The following is a 17,615-nucleotide window of genomic DNA, read 5'->3' as shown; positions in this document are numbered from 1 at the left end:
AGCAAGAGGGGGGATGAGCGGCAGTTGGCTTCTTGTTAAGGATCTGCATATGTGCAACAGCTGGAATTCCCAAACAGGCATTATATAATAACAACAAAAGCTGTTCAGAGCAGCAAGAAGGCACAGCTGGGACTGTTGTGACCAGCAGTTGTCCTCTACTTTAGAGCTTCAAGGTTCTACTGCAGGAAGTGAGAGAGACACCAGAGCTTTCACTCCAGTAAATAAATGTATACGTTTATTTCTGCTTCACTGTAATTATTAATTTGACAGTGGCATCAGTTCTATAACCATCCTGTCCACCATGCAGAAACCAGAACAGAATACTCAAAGTAGTAATTAAGATCAGAGTAGTCATCAATTGTACAGGGTTTACAACACCTGCTTGCTATCTTCTTCAGCAGCATATACAGCCTATAAAATGTAAAATAGTCTAAGGAAAGAGCTCTTCCAGTGTAAAACCCATACAAAGGCAAGTAAGTCTAACCGTGCTTCCAAAAATTGTCACATTTTAAACATACTTTAAAAAGTAATTAAACTAAAGAGATTCTAGACTTGGATATTGCTGTCTAGAGGTGGTGATCACTGAAGATGACTACTAAAGCATTAACTTTGTTTCAAGGTGATCTGGGAGTGTGATTCAGAAAGTAGCTGAGCAGCATCCTGGGGAGGTATGGAATCACAGTGAGACTTTTGCAAAAAAAGGTGAATGTATTAAGATTGTAAATGTTCTAACTATGAAGTCGATGTAAAGATGGCAGTACTGCCTAAAGCCTCTAAGTTTACGTCTTGGTTGACTGTTTCTTGTACCACAACTTTAATTAGACTAATTCTTAAGAACTTCACATTCATTGTATTATAAAAATATTTTGAAATTACATACAGGCATTTACTTTTTCTGTGTTATCATAACCTTAGCTATTGAAAGGACAAGGCACAATGCTTTTGAACTGAAAGAGGGACATAAGAAAGAAAATTTTACGAGGGTGGTGAGACACTGGAACAGGTTGCCCAAAGAAGTCGTGGATGCCCCATCTTGAAAGAGTTCAAGGCCAGGCTGGATGGAACTTTGAGCAACCTGGTCTAGTGGAAGGTGTCCATGCCCATGGCAGGGGGGTTGGAACTAGGTGGTCCTTAAAGGTCCATTCCAACCCAAATTCTGTGCTTCTGTGTGTTAGTGCCAAATGACAGTGCATTTGTTTCATGCTCTAAGGCTTGATGCTTTTTGCTAACAGTTTGCACAAACAAGGTTGACAGTTTCAGTGCGTGGCTCAGATAATGGTATAAACATAGGCAACTTCAGAGTTGTCAGAAACTGGAACAGAGAAAGCTCTATGGAAGACACAACTCCATTTAAAGCTTAATGGAATTAGGTTGATGGAACTTACAAATATCACAAGAGATTTTTTTAAATTGAAGATTGGGAAAGAAAGCATACAGCTCCGACCGATGCAGTCACACTTTTAGTGAAGTCAGCGTGCTCAAGTAAAGAACAAAGCACAAGTTGGTAACACTTAAACAGGTAACAGTGAGAGCAAACTATATGCTTTTTAACAGAGGCAGCAACCAAATTGGAAGTTCCTGTACTTCTACATGAAATATTACAAGTTCAAGAAATAGAATGGAGAAAAAATGACCAGCTTTATACAGACTTATTAACAAGGAATCACTCCTGCCCTGGGAAAGGAAAACTAGTGGGAGGATTGGGAAAAATCCATGGAATATCCTGGATATGAAACAGACCAGCTGGTGGAAGAGTGATGCTACTTCTCAAAGAGTAGCCTCTCAAATTAGATCAGCAAATTAACCATACTGATCACTAACAGAGCACTCCATGAACCATAATTTCAATGCAAAGTAGAGGAAATACAGCATTAGGTAGCTAGTAAAGTAGTCCAAAGATGGTGACAGCTGCCATATCACTGAAGCTACAAAGACAGGAAACAAGTGATATGAAATTTCAGTTACCCCCCAAACAGCAGCACAACAGTAAAAGAAAATTTTCAGATGTGATTAACATCTTCATGAATCAGCTCACCAGGAATGGAGAAGAAAAGAATAAAATCTTGGTTTGGTCTAACCTGCATACAGGATCCAATTCAAATGTTACCACTGAAGAGATGCCGCTAGAGTGAGAAAACTCACTTAGGGTTAATATCCTCAAGGGGGGGGAACAAAAGTCAAAGATTCACTATAGCAGTTCACAGTTTCAAAACAGGAGTATGAAAATAAAATGAAAGCTAGTTGGAAAAAAGTTGATGAGCTGAAAAACCATCCCAAAAGTCTTTAAACTGAATTAAGCAGTGTATTAGAGGAACACAGAAAAGGCCAGAGAAGAAAGTCTCAATTAATTCTTCCCATATGTGTTCATCATGAAGGAGCTTAGAAAGGTTCCTGTGCATTTCTATTTAAGGGATTCTCAGGATCTGTTTCAAATTGAAGGACAGAGAAGGTGACAGAACAGTCAGTCAACACCAAAAGGTCATTAGACCAGACAATCCTCATCCAAAACTTCTAAAAGTAAAGCAAAATTCTAATTGTCTACTATGTAGTACTCCAGGCACAACAGAACCTAATAGAGAAGAATACAGCAACTTTCATCCAGAAAAAGAAAAAAAAAAAAAAATTAGATGGGGTTTAATTTAGCTTACCATTGGTGGGGAAGGAGGCCAATCAGAATCTTAAACAAGCTCTTTTATCTCTCACTGTAATGAAGGTTGTCTGTGTTGGCTTCCTAACATAGCTGAGTCATGGCTGAATGATAGGGGAGGGGCTGAAGGACTCTCCTACACACATTTGGTTGATCCTTCCATCTCACTAAAGATGTAATTAGTAGAGGAAATTGTACAACAGTATAGCCAGGCAACAATTTATGATACTACGCCAACACTGACCACCCTTTTCTTGCACCAAAGCTTCACTCAGGCAAGTGCTGTTAGAGACCTACATAAAGCCATAAGGCAATTGGCTGTTGCCATCACACAGATTAGCTTCCTCCTGCCTGGAATAAGCTCTGGATGACTTCAGATCCCAGTTGGTTGCCTATAATTCAAATCTCTATATCAAAACCAGATTCTACTCTATTCTCAGATTTCTGAGAATCCTTTTCCTTTCAAAAACACTAATAAAAACACAACATCCTGTAATACCTGTTTATGAGAACTTCACTTCACTAGATGATAGCTCAAGTATGGATAAAACCAGATGTTTATGCAAAAAGTAGGCTGCAAAATCTCAGAAACATCAATAATCCAAGTACAGGACGCTGCAGCCAAATCTCATGAATGTCTTGCATGGTGGTGCAAGGGTGATATTTTTATTTTCAGAATTCCTTCCAAGATACCTCTGCTTTTCTGGTGAACAGAAGTCAATGTACTGCTGAGAGTTCACTGCATGTGCACAGTACTTGACAAGGCCAGATGCTATCTAGCTCCAGCCCATCAAAAGAAGTCTCTGCTGAACTCTCAACATAAGCAAACTGGACAATTGCAGCTCTCCAAAGATTTCAGCCAAAACAGGTGTGGTAAAAATCACAAATGTTCCCATCCAAAAGGTTTTACAAACAAGTTGTAACGGACTGGACTTCGTCCACCAAAACACCAAAGCCTTCCCTGAAGGCAGGTTGCTGTAACAATCTGCCCTGTTTTCCTAACTTTGTGACCAACAGGATCTATCAAATGACTAGCCTATTTTACAACGGATACATGTTTTTCTACCTTTTACACTGCACTTAAGTAAGGCCATGGTCTTTAGACCCAGGTCTGTTACAACCCGATTAATAGCAAGAATACTCAAACCAACAGAGGTAACTACAAATTATCTGTTATCTTATGGACTAGCACTGAAGTATGCACCAGGACTGTTCAAAAAGGACACCAGAACTAGAGCTGACACCATTGTCATCAAAAAAAATCATCTCCGTGTTCTTTGCCAACACAAATAAACCCAGTCCTGAAGGAGATCAGTCATTTCAACTAAACAGTGACTTCAGCTCCTGCAGCTCGATGACTACATTCCCCTAGAATGATGAATGGAGGTGTTCTTGAGGGCTGACTCAGTGCCTGGCAGCAAAAAGAGATGAGTAACTACCTTTGAACCAGTTTTTGTTCTAGCACACATATCAATAGCACTGCCAAAGACTACAGAAGTGAGAATAGCTACAGTATCAGAACCTCAAAACACTGGTCTCAACTTACCAATAGTTAATGCCAAAGATCCTTCATATATGCCTAGTACTGCTGCAGCAACTAAGTTAACCATGCCCTCAACTGACAGCTCAGAACCACTTTACTAGTCCCAAACCAATTCTGACCTTCATTAGGAATAGTGAGGACACAAAGCCTCAGCAGAGAAAATGTGAATTCATATGCAGCCATACATAACATGCAGAATGTCCTGCCTTAGTAAGAAAAAAAAAAAGTGTTACTTACTGTTTTAGAATTTAGAGGATGACATAATTAAATAGCTATCTATATTATTATTGTTTAAGTTTGGGATCAAGAAGATCCAAGACAGCTGATCTTCCTCAGAACAATTACTGTAAATTGCAGTGAAGGACAGAGTACAAGAGAGAAGTGTAATTTTTTTAATCCAGTACAAACTTTTTTTAAACTTTACTAGCCAAGAAAGAAGAACTCTAACTCGCTCACTATGAGGAAACTTAGCAAAGAATTAACTTGGCTAACAGGTAAAAATGTGTTCTGAAGAATATCTGAGGATGTCTAAACTGGACAACAGCTGAGAGAAACTGCACAGGAGGAGAGGTGCTATGCCGCCTGTATCTTTGGTACAGACATAAAGCTGGCTGCTAATTCATCAGCTGTCAGATGATTTGCTTTAGGCAAGAAGTCTGAGCAGAGAAGGGAATTTAGCAGTCACCCACAACAGAAAGTACCTAAGGACAAGCACTCAAGCATTGCCCTCTCTATGCACCCTTAGTTTCAGCTAGGCAATTTGCTGCTGCTTTACTGTCTCCATACCTGACCCTGCACATTAGCAGAGCAGGTTGGGTTTGTGAAAAGAGTTATACCAAACTAGCAATTCATGGAGGGAATGGGGGGGACGGCAGGAACAGACAGACCAGGACACAGGATGGGACATGACACATCAGGAGAAAGGCAAAATGTTATTTTTCTTTTTCAGTTTATAGTTACAGAGCTAGAAATGCAAGTCCCATTTTGGGAAAATGTTGTGTTAAAAGTGTTGTGCCCTCTTCCCTGCTGCTGTACCGTACTCCACAATAGAAGCTGAACAGGAGGAACCCAAATAATTTGGGACTGTGACTGCAACTCATTTGTTTTTAATTTGTGTATTAGTAATGTGCCTACCGAAGCCATAAGAGAATACAACAGAGCTCACGTATCGATTTGTGTCCATCTGTTATTTGGAGAAGAGGGGCTTCACTTCAGCATTCAATAGAAAGACAATTATACACAATGAACAAAATAGTCGGTTCAAAAAAATGTGCTGCCAATAAATGACATATTCCAGTGAATAAAACCACCCTTTTCAAAATTCTGGCATTCTGCAATATGAAAATAAACCCTAAGCAGAAGGAAAAGCAAAGCTTGCCACCTACTGCCCAATGACATAATATATACTAGTATTGTCTATCTCCTTTTTAACAGGCTATCTTGCCTTTGAAACTCATTTCTCTGACTGAGAACATACAGGATTGCATCTTCAATTGTCGTTTTAATAAAACAGAAAACACAAAGCCTATGCATGGAATATCCAAAAGCAGTCTTTTCATTTAAACCAATTTTAAACTGCTTATAAAATCCCTGATAAGCATGAAACATCATTTATCATAGCATCTGAACTGATGAAGATTTCCATTTAATATCCTCCAATGGTGCTATAGGCTTTAATATGACCTCAGCTACATGATAAGTTTTCTGTATAGAGAGTACTTTAAATTAAAAGAATTATTACAACAGATAAAGCCTATCAGAAAAGAATTTTTTTTCCTGTACACATATCTGGAAGAGATATTTTTAAAGCTATAGATTGCATTAGTAATAAAACAGAGCTGTAATGAAGACTGGTTTATTGCAAATACTTCCTTTGCCCTGGAAATTCCATGTCTCAACAGCAGAAACGATGCCTTTTGTTTTCAAGCACTGAAAAATTCTCTTCAATAATTACAATGTTTCAGTAAGCTATTAGTCTGGAAGCATTTCTCTTCCTAACATACCACATATAGAGTCCTTTCTGAGTAAGGGTAGGACCCTTGCTTACTGTAGGAAGTTGCTTAACTCCAAGTCAAGCAGTCATGATTCAATTGCCTACATAACTTCTAAGCACACTAGCAGACATGCCTTCACTTACAACACTATCTCTGCTAGACACTTCAAATTAGCTAACAGGCCACCTTCTGGTCCTCCAACACTTCTCTCTAAGGCACTGAGATAATTCAGGGAAAATTTGCTAAAGAGGAAAATCAACAAGGATTTACTGCAGAGTCCCTCTAACAGACTGCTGGCTGGTTACAAAGTCTTAACCAGTATTTGAACGATAACATCAGGAGAAGATCCTGCTTTCTCCAGCTGCCCAGTGTTCTTCACCATTTACACTCATGTCTTAAATCCACTCATAAAAAAATAAAAAAATGTATCTGTTGCTCACCAGACAGTAGTAAACAGTAACACCCAAAACTCAACATAAGACGAAACGAGTAATAAACATCCTTGGTAGTGGTTAGATTAGCAACTGATTACACATTGTACAAAACAAAAGTTTTGGATTCCTGGGAAGAATTTATCAATGTACTAGGACACATGTCATATATAATCTTTATGGAACTTAGGTAAAGTGGAAATCGCTTCGCAGTAGGAAAAAGTCTACTTCACAGTGAAGTATTCAGACTCTAGCACTGAAGAAAACAAGTTTACTAGAGAAGACGTATATGTCTGTTGAGGTTCCTAAATCATGAGCAGAACAGGCCATTCATAGATGAGAAATCAATGAGGCATTTGTGATTAATCAGACAGGCTCAACCCTGAAAATACATCTGCCTTTGTCTAAGACCAGCCCACATAATTCTCCAAATGAAGATTCTTGAACCATCCAGTTATCTGCTACACTATCAAAATGATAAGATTCAAGTAAAACCCCTGAAGAGGGGTTCTTTCTGTCTCAGTTATCTATGTAATAAGGCTGTTAAGAATGAATTCTTAGTATAGGCTGGAGGTGTTAAGAAAATACCAAAATTCATATTAATACTCAAGACATACAAACTCAGCTAAGAGTTGCAGCTAATTTTATTTTAAAGGACTGAAGATCAAATATTAAGCAAGATTTCTGATACAAAGACCAAAGGCAGACACTTCTACAAACGTAGTAAGCTTTTTCTCCAAGCTTAATATAGGTAAAACAGAGGGGAAAATATGCCTGGGTCAGTGATCATTTGATCATTACAACACTACACAAAACCACCTACATTTTTCTAAAGACAGAATAACATTAAATCATATTTCTATACCTGAAATCAGTAATAAACTATTCTCACTTTGCTTTTCTTCCTTCGGTACAGATGTATTTTGACATTAGATGTTAGTTTTCCAAATCAACCTACTGAAATCTATTGCCAGAGCTCTAAAGAGTGAGGAATGAAAATAAAAACAATTCCTAGTAGCTTATTGACCATACAACCTCCAAGGGACATGGCTACTACCAATGTTGATTTTATTTCAGCCACATCCTTCAATTGCTACTGTTGCGCAGTAGTTCGCTTAGAGGAACAAATGTTAACCTGTGTGGGTTACTTTTACCTGTTTGGGTAAAAAGTCTCAGTCAAGTATAAAATCATTGCATAGCTGTGTGGTATCACAAACATTTTCTAATAAAGCAACCTTTTTAAAAGCAAATGTTCTAAATGCCTAGAAAGACTTTGTGCCACCTGATAATGTCATTATATCAAACCAAATTTTAACATACAGATACTCCTTCCTAAAACTGAAAACCCAGTCATGCTATCCATGAAAAACTGTGTTCCTTCAGTCCCCTGCAAGCCACTGGAAGAAGTTCTTATGATTGTTTCCCATCATCTCCTAAAATAAGTGCTGGATGATAAATGGGAAAAGTTTCAATAGTAGTACAATTTAAAAAAAACCAAAAACTGGGAAAGCCACACTGGAAAAGAACATACCAGCTTGCAACACAGTAACAAAGAACATTTGAACATTTAGAACTACTCATTAAGACCTCCCTACATATGCCCATGAAAACACTGAATGGCCAGACACACATTTTTTTAAGGTAGAAAAAAATATTTTTAAAACACTATGGTTTGGAATGGTCGCTTACAGTCTTCTTCTCAACTAAGCTGAAAGCACCAGTATAGTTTTAGAAGTAATTTCCTGAAATTAGTGCCTCGAAAACAAAGGCAGCAATTTCTATATACATGGAGTACGCCTAAATCATTATGTCTCTATTTTGCTGTTATTGACATACATTAGCATGAACATATTCCAGTAACACTCAAAAGAAAAATAACTTGATGACAAGTTAATGAAAAAGTTGGGTTTATCTTGTGAAGTGTGTTCAATTTGCCAGGATTGTGGGAAGGAATGTTACATTGGCATTCTCAAAAGAACGTGTGTTACAGGACAATATGGAGAACTGACCTGCATCAACATTTTTCAAGTCAATTAGAAAGAAATCAATAACCTAAGAGATAATAGGATACACTACAGTTCCTTGCAGCAGGCCTCTTGTTAAAAGCATTGTGCAAGGGCTCCTCAGAATCCACCCCAAATAGCCCACAATTGAAAATTAACTTTCTCGATTCTCCCTGGAACCACCTTGCATTAGTGAACCCATAACATGTACACCACAAGTCCACTACACGTTACAAGCTTATACTGAAGAGCTGCAGTCTTCAGCTTAACACTGCAGACAGACAACCAGTCTTCCACCTCTGACAAACCAGTAGGGGCTCAGGAACTGCTGGAAAAAACCCACTTCTGACCAATGGAATTAAGAGAAGCAGTTACAACTCAATGTTGCATCGTGCTGAGACAAGCTTACAGGATTTAAATGGCCCTTTCTTTGAATAAATCAAACAGCCATGGCACTGGGCTCTAGGATGATAGAACCTAGTAGACCATGACTTGCAGACATGGGTCTGTGGTCATATCTTAACAGCATAGTCATAGCTCACCCAAGGATCTGTTCAAACCCCTCTATACACTCAGTATCCTCAAGTACACACTTAGGTGTTTCAGCCCTGAGCACAGATACACACATGTGCCTAAGAACACAGATTATACCCCAAGTTGCACCAAGAACAGGAAAAATCATCAAAAATGTTAATACAGAATATTTTGCTTAGAATCAAAACCACTAATTTTCCAAGATACCATCACTGGAATTACAGTTCAGTTGCTTACAGCTCCAGTTCCCCTGTGTAGCCCAAGAAAAGAGATGGTGTCTCCTCCTGAAGAAGGCAGTGTTATCACACAAGTTCCTGGCTTTGAAGGAAAAAAGTATCACCAACAAAGAATGAAAACAACTGAACTACAACTTTCAGAAGTTAAGAAGTCATCACAGACTTTCTAGTTTCAGCTTGGATTAAAGTTTTTTTGTTTTGTTTACTTGGGTTTTGCTTGATTTCTATGAGATAACAAGCTCAGTGCGTGAAATGAGCATGATTAATCTTTTTAACCTGGACATTAGCAAGGTCTTTGACACAGTTGTCTCCTTATATAAAAATGGGTGAAATATGGATAACTGGCTACAAAGTGGGTGCAAAAACTGCCTGGCTGAATAGGTAGTATTCAGTGATACAAAAGCCAACTCACAGGAGGTTAACTGGGTAACTAATTGTTTTCCTTAGAGATAGATACTGGGACCAATATGGTTCAACAACTTTATTAATGATCTAGAGAAGGGGGGAAATGCAGTCTCAGCAATTATACAGACTTCAGGTTTGGAAGAGCGGCTGTTATACTGAGGGCCTGAGGGATTTTGACAAGCTGGAGAAATGAGCTCACAAAGTTCAAAGGCAAACACAAAGTCCTTTATCTGATACAGCAACTCCACACAACAGTGCATATTTGCTGCTGAAACAACTGGGAATCAGCCCCTGACAAAGTGATCTGGGTGTCCCAGTGGACAAGCTCAACATGAGTGACCAGCACACTCCGACACGAAGAATGGCAGTCATATATAGGGCTGCATTAACAACAGCCATAGCCAAGCAAGTCAAGGGAATGATCATTCCCTCTATCCAGCACTTGTGACACTGCATCAAGTACTGTGTCCAGTTATGGTCTCCCCAAATCATGAAAGATACTGGCTCAATGGAGCAAGCCCAGCAGAGGGCCACCAAGACGGTCAGGGACTAAAGCATGTAGCATATGAGGAGAGATTGAAGGAGAAGAGTTTGTTCAGCTCTTCTGAACAAAAGAAAAGGCAGCTCAAGGCAATGATATTGCAGTCTACCACTGCCTCTTGAGACTGGAGAGACCTGAGCCAGAAGACTGGTTCAGACTTCTCAGAGACTTAACAGTGGAAAGACAAAGGGTAACAATGTGCAACAATGGAAATTTCAACTACGAGAATTTTTTTCCCCTGAGGGTGGTCAAACACTGCAACAGAAGCCCAGAGATACTGCGAGTTCTCCAGCCTTGCAGCCTTGAAAATGTTCAAAGCTCAACTGCACAAAGCCCTGAGCAACTTCTTATAGGCAATCCTACTTTAAGTGGAGAGTTGGACCATATTGCCTCTACTTCCAACCTAAGTTCTTCTATGCTTCTAACACCAACACTACCCCAAAGTCCTTGCTTTCCTTTTAAAAACATGTTTCCCTAAAAAAAACAAGTCAAGGTCATTTTGGACAGAAGTTTAATATCAGGTCAAGAGTTTCCATAAAGTATTTTTAAAACAGACCTCACAGTTAAGTTCAGGTGCAGAGTTCTACAAACTAAAGAGTAGTGATATTTCACTTGCTTTGTAGATCTTTAGTACAAAAATCTATCATAATGGTGATGAAAACGGATGTCCTCCAGAAATATTCACTCTCACACTCACTATTAAGCTTTAAAAAACATTTCTTTAGCCTTTTTTTAGACCATTACCTGGTCAGCCATCACATAAACCAATCTCAGAACCGCAAGTTTTAAAAACTAAATTACATATAGTCAAACAAAAAAGAACTAGTATGCAAAACAGGAAATTTTAAAAAAGCAGTCTCTAATATTTTGCAGTAAATCTCAGCCAAGAGTCTAAACCACACAAAGTCAATAACTTTTACAGATTATTTTACATATATATGTAAATATATAAATTACAATTATAGATTATAAAAATAATACATTCCATTTTCAGTTATAACTGTTTTACATTGCTGATTTCAGTAGGGTCACAACAGCATGCCCAGTCCTTCTCTCAGTCTTTTTAATTTTTCTATCTGAATTCACTCATGCCAATTAGTAAAAACTGGGGAAATACTGGACAAAATACTACATCCTTAAAAAGTAGGAAAAAAAAGTTTTAAGACACAGGTTGACAGGTTCACTAAAATTAGCAGGACACATCCGCCTGTAATAGCATTGGACTAGACCCAGTAATCCGGGAATACAGGTTTGGAGGGGACCTCTTAGGAAACATTTCTAGGGGCATCAGACACAGCAGCAAAGTCTAATCTGTCACCTTAAGTCCGTACATCCACCTCTCCTTTGATGAGCTCTGCTTTGCCCAACACAAAAACAAACTGAAATTTCATCAACAACTGCTTCCAAAAGAGGCTGAAGGAGCAATGCTGTGACACTTCACTGTAGCATTGAGCTCCAGCTGGTTGGTGATGTACTCTCAGTGACCATTTCCAAAATTGTACTAGAAAGTTCCCTTTAAAAAAAAAATAAATATTTTCTGTTCCCACAGCTGGTAAATTCAGAAAATCAAGCTGTTGGAGCTATACTGTTGCCAACAAATGAGAGAATGAGATGTGAAAGGGACACCCAGAGTTACTGGAGAGCTATCACAGGAATTCAGGACCACAAAGCATGTCTGGTACTGAGATCAGAATTCCCAACAGGTTCAAATAAGCAGTAGATTTTTGTTTCTGGAACGCCACTTGTTTTCAATTACAGCCATCTACATCTTCTGCTAACATTCTTCAGACATGAGTCCTTGTACCTGATAGTATCCATCTTCAGCCCAGGGCTATGAGTGACTTTGCAAGTCCTAACTGCCTGTGTGATAAATCCACAATATTCCAGGAAATCAAACTCTCTCCAGGCTTCCTTCTGTTCAGCACCATATTCTTTAAAAAACGGTATCTGGGAAGAAATAAATTAATTCCCTAATTCCCTAAGTATCACTGCCACCATGATCTCAAGAAAACATGTAAGAACACATCTTGATAACTGAAGTTGGAGAAGTTGCATTCATATACAAAACAAAAAAATGACAAGAGGATAGCAAAACAGAAGCACTGTAGAGACAAGCCTCCTCTAGGAGTTTATTTTGGTGTTCCAGGTTGGGTTCTGCCTTGACTCTCACCAGTCCTTGACAGCTCTACATAGCAGCAGTGTCTAGATCAGCATAGCAACTGCACTGACAATGCATGATTCCAGTCCTGCCACAACCTTTCCCTGCATTTCTAGGAGTGGGAACAGAAAAAAACCATTCAAAAAATACCTGCGCAGCCTCACACAACATACTAGAGCTCAAAACTTTCAAAGGAACTGAAGCAGGAACTAGCCTGTTTGCTCTGCACCAGGGGTAGAGACCTGACCTCAGAAGGATCTTTCAGCCCTGTAAACTGTTCTAATAATCTACTCAACAACTGCAGCTAGCACTCATTTCAATACTTGTAACTAAACATTGGCCTTCTGCTGCTGCAATTTGTACAACTGCTTTGGTTTGTGCAACAGCCCATTTCATATACAGCTCCTATGTCTGTTTCCTGCCAAGGTTGTAGGCTGGCTTTCTCATGACTCCAAAAACACAGTTTTCCATTTTCCCACTCTATTACTAAGCTGGATGAAATAGACTTATCTTCATGTGATCGCAAAGACTAATAGTCCCATTTCTGTAAAAAGGTCTCTTTATATGTAGAAGAAAATCCATAGGTGGAGAAAGGTCACATGAACAACAAAGCCCACCTGGGTTTAACACTGCTTATGGAAGCACAGACACACTTTGGATAGATAACAGATGACAGTTTTTGTTAGTCTGAAGTTGCCTTCTCTACATCTGTGATGTTGTTTCATGGAAGCAGGAACAGATATTTTGGTGAAGCATGGCATGCTGTATGTATGCTCTAGAAACACTTGAGCATCATAACCTGGCATGTTATGTAGTAGCATAGAAGAATATCAGTTGATCATCTTCTCTTTTCATACAAAAGGAACCCTTTATCCCTCAACTCTGCCTTTCCAGGAATAATGGAAAATAAGTCTTCTCTAGAGGCAGCCACAAGCCTTCTAAGGACAGTTTCAGAGTGCTTGGAAGAAGAAAGATTTTTTTTTTTTTTTCAGGCAAAAAAACCTGCATTCTTTTTCTTTTTTTTCTTTCCCTCTTTTCTTTTTTTTTGGACTGTATTTTATTACCCAATTTGGACAACTAGCCTTTATCACAACAGGAAGAATTCATTGAGAATGCTTGTGTGTGGAGGGAGGGAGAAAGAAAAAGACACACAGTACACTCTATAGGAATCAGTAGTGATAAGACAGAAATTGTCTGGCCTCTTTGTACTTATTTCCTGCTTTTTATTTCCCACTTTATGGGGCTAAGCAGAGAAGCCAGGTCCTGAGGATTAGCAGTCCCACTGGTCTGGATGGGAAGGAGCAAAAAAAAGCCTACTGATTTTACTGTTAATTTCCCCTTCAATAACTTTTGCTTCACTTATAGGAATGAAACTGGGTTTAGAATACTATAAAATACTAAAATTGGGTAGCAATTTTTCTGTTCTTCAAGACTGTAGATGTATTCGTTCCTAAAGCCCACCCTGCCTCACCTTACACCTTTCTCAAAGAACATACTAGCTAGAGTTTAGAACTCCAAGAGAGCTTAGAGTTTAGAACTCCAAGAGATAAGTCCCTCTTCCTATTACAGAAGACATGTACGAACCCAGTTTTGCTTGTGGCTCCACAGTTAGATGAGCTAGGACAACAGTAAAAGGAACTGGAAGGGTTTAAGAGGAAAGAACCTGATAAAGAGGTTACCAGACAATAAACATCACTGGCAGCGCCCAGTGATCTCTATTCTCACATGCAGCTTTGGAGAGGTGTGGCAGGATGTACCTTGTTGTCAGGAGCATATAACTACTCAGATGCAGACCTCTATAATCACACCCCACCCTTTTCAGGTTCATTTTTATAGTTTTGGGCACAGGAAAACAGTTTATTTCTCAGTCCTGATAATCTTGCTCTGGAGGCTACAAGTGAGATGGGCTGCACCCTGCTTACAGCTACAGAAAAGCAACACCTGTTACAGGGCATGAACACTTTTTGTTACCGACTTCACCTGGAGAACTTGATGGACAGTAGTTGCTGCAGACCTCTAGAACTGCCCACATTCACTTTGACTGCCACTTTCCTGTGCACCTCCCTCCCCCTATTTTATCCCTGAAACAAGTTAAGGTCAGACACATTAATAAAAAAAAAGTATAGTTAGAGAAATTTCAGACCCACTTGAAGTATCTAAACTAATGAAAGTAACACAAAGTCTAAGTCACAAGCTATTGAAGAGTCAGAGAAATAAAATTCTTTGAGGCGTGTTTCTTTGCTACCTGTGACAGGCAGATAGAATTATGAACCTCAAACACAAGCAAGCAGAAGTATCAACTGTAGTAGAGCCATACACACTTATTTTTAGAAAGAAAATATAATGCAAATGGAAGAAAACTCAGAACACAAGCACCAAATCTTACTCTCCTCAGTTATGTGAGATATTGAAATTCCATGCCAGACTGTTCTAGGTTTAACTCAAAAAGTCACTAGTGTAAATTCAGAATAACTCTTCTGAAATTTGTATAGCATTGCCATTCTAAGGAAAATAAAATTGACTGACATTACAGGATATTCTGTTCAGGTGAGATCTGGCTCATAAGCAACAGAAGCTTGAAAATCCACTTAAGTCTGACAGTTAAAATAAAAACTTCTTTAAAAAAAATAATAATAAAAAAAATCTCTGAAAGTTTCCAAGTATGATTATTTGAAAATACTTGCAAGCAACAATGTTTCATAAATCTAACATACTGGACTGCTTTGAAAGCAAAGAAAACACTTACTGTGGTTGCATTTGCTGAGGTAACCCAACAGGAGGCTTCTGCTTGATGGTGAATGCCATCTGAGTCATAGGGCCAACCTTCGGTGGGACCTGCACCTTCTGAGAGAATGTCTGCTGGGCAGCCTGCTGGGGTATGGGCCACGGGGGAACAACAGGGCTCCGGCCTCCAGTGGAAGATGTCTCTTGCATGACTGTATCCTCACAGGAAGTACCTTTTGTTCCTGGTTTACACACACAAAGCTGAGGTCGCAGGCACATCCCTCCATTTTGGCATGGTGGCGCACAGTTAGCTAAGAAAAGACATTTTAAAAAGCACCTTTGAAACAAAGCGTGAACAAAAATGCAAACCTTCCCCATAATAAAAAAGGCATTAATTGCTAATGATAATTGAAGTAGGAGAGTGCAACATTACTAAGCTACACAAAAGATAGTATATAAATTGCTGTAGCTTTTACTGCTTTCCTACATAACACAGGTACAACATTTGAACAATTCCAAGAAGTAAAATGCTGGTGAGAGAAAGAATGGGAAATGAACAAGTTAAATCAAGAGATATAGCATTATTTCAAACCTTCCTGTTAGCAGTCTTTATACCCTCCTTCCTTCCCTGCATCCTCCCTCCCCATACTTTCAACAACCAAACTGCATCCAATGAAACAATATTATGCAGATCATAGATTTTACTACTGGTCTAGGCTTGGATTGATTCTCTTACTGTTTAAAATCACAGATCCCCCATAGGTAGTAACTAGAAGGAATCCTTACAGTCACATTATAGATGAGCAAAACAATCCAGAGAAGCATGAGGTGATTCATCTCTTCCCCCTCTAAAGCCCAAATGAAATTGTCTGAGGGCTCGCAGCATAAACTGCTGCTATGAAGACATAGGGGTTGACTTCTTTGAAGAAAGAGACAAGCCCTTGTGATTAGCCTGACCTAGCTTCTACACCTTCTGTGTACCACCACTGAAAAGGGATCAGATTATTCAAAAGACAATTCGCTTTCAGATACCTGCCCTCAGATAATACTAATTACACTGTGTTGCTCTCTATCTGCTGACTATAGAGGGAGTCTGAATAATCAGCCTAGACTCAACAGCCAGCTTGTAGACCTAGTTAACACAGGATCAATTCCACTCTGAAGAAGCAAGAAACCTTAAGAAGCAAAAATCCCACAAAAAAAAAAAAAAAAAAAAAAAAGAAAAAGCAGTTGCTGATTATACGTGTACATAACATTGCAAAGATATGCCTAATTTCAAGATTTTGGATGCTTAAACTTACAGTGCTATCATATTTAGAGAATGTTAAGATAAGACAAAGATAGCAAAACAAATTATCTTATCCAGTAGATAAAATTTAACAATATAACCATAATATGAACCTAAAAAGGTTCATATCTTAAAACATAACATGTGATTCTGCATCATATTCAAGTACATCCAGCTGCACAATTACTTTATATTTTCAAAAAGTCAGTCCACAGCCCTGGTCCAAACTGGAATACTTGACACCTCAAGTTTTAATATATGTATTTATATATTAAAATAAACACACAAGCATACATATGAAATAACTTATTAGGATGGGACTGTGTTAATTTGGAGGAACAGTTTGTCAAATAATAATATCATCTGATACAGATGTACCATGTATACCTCTCATACATGGCACCATAATTGACCTACAACTTTAACTTCAGCTTTGCAGGGGGTTCTTCTCACATATACTTTCACCCTCCATATGTTGTTCAGCAACATATCTCCTTTTCAATACTATTTAGCTGAGCTAGCTTAATTGTATATTATGCATCTCCCTGGCAACATAAAGAGTAATCATTTGCTTGCTTACATTTCTGGGTTTTTTTGAGAATATATTTCGTCTTTGACTGCTGGAAGACTGAAGACCATTTTCACTGTAAACTTGAGAAGGGATTTACAACAAACGTATGTTGTAGCACACAAGCCAACTCTTTCTTGTGTCTTGCTTTTAACACTAGATTTTTCCTATGAACAGTAAAAATTCACTTATATGCACAGGACTGAAATTAATTATACCTTTGAAGAATAGATTCAGAAGCCTTAAATTCTAATTAAGTTTCACTGGCTTTGGAGAGACTCTAAGACCAGAGCAGTAACCCACATCATTCAGGTCACCTGCAGAAAATGTCCCAAGATCACAGTGAAACACCCTGTGCACAGCTGGGAGTGCTTTAGAAAAAAAATCACATAAGCATATCTGTTTAAAAAAATAATAATAATTACAGATTTTCAAAAGTCCCATTTTTACATTAACACACATTCATACTGAACATATATTTCTAGAGATTTACAGTCACCCATGAATACTAAGCTCTAAGATTCTCAACAAGTTATTTAAAAA

The 17,615-nt window shown here is 38.5% G+C and overlaps 1 protein-coding gene across 7 annotated transcripts in view; it reads right to left on the bottom strand.

Annotated features, from left to right (window-relative positions):
- The window catches only part of LTBP1 (latent transforming growth factor beta binding protein 1), a 197,264-nt gene that overhangs the window by 165,598 nt on the left and 14,051 nt on the right, over positions 1 to 17,615 (bottom strand). For 6 of the 7 annotated variants that reach the window (XM_040611957.1, XM_040611953.1, XM_040611952.1 and 3 more), the window contains exon 3: positions 15,239 to 15,527. In XM_040611957.1, coding sequence (XP_040467891.1) covers positions 15,239 to 15,495 — 257 coding nt within the window. In that variant the 5' untranslated portion in view covers positions 15,496 to 15,527. Of the gene's footprint in view, positions 1 to 15,238; positions 15,528 to 17,290; positions 17,310 to 17,615 lie in introns of those variants that run through there. The other variant, XM_040611956.1, reaches the window with a different exon arrangement.

This window comes from Falco naumanni, chromosome 12 (genome assembly GCF_017639655.2).
Source record: "Falco naumanni isolate bFalNau1 chromosome 12, bFalNau1.pat, whole genome shotgun sequence".
Taxonomy (NCBI): domain Eukaryota; kingdom Metazoa; phylum Chordata; class Aves; order Falconiformes; family Falconidae; genus Falco; species Falco naumanni.
Note: the sequence above shows the minus strand (reverse complement) of the source record. Positions and strands in the feature narration are given on the sequence as shown.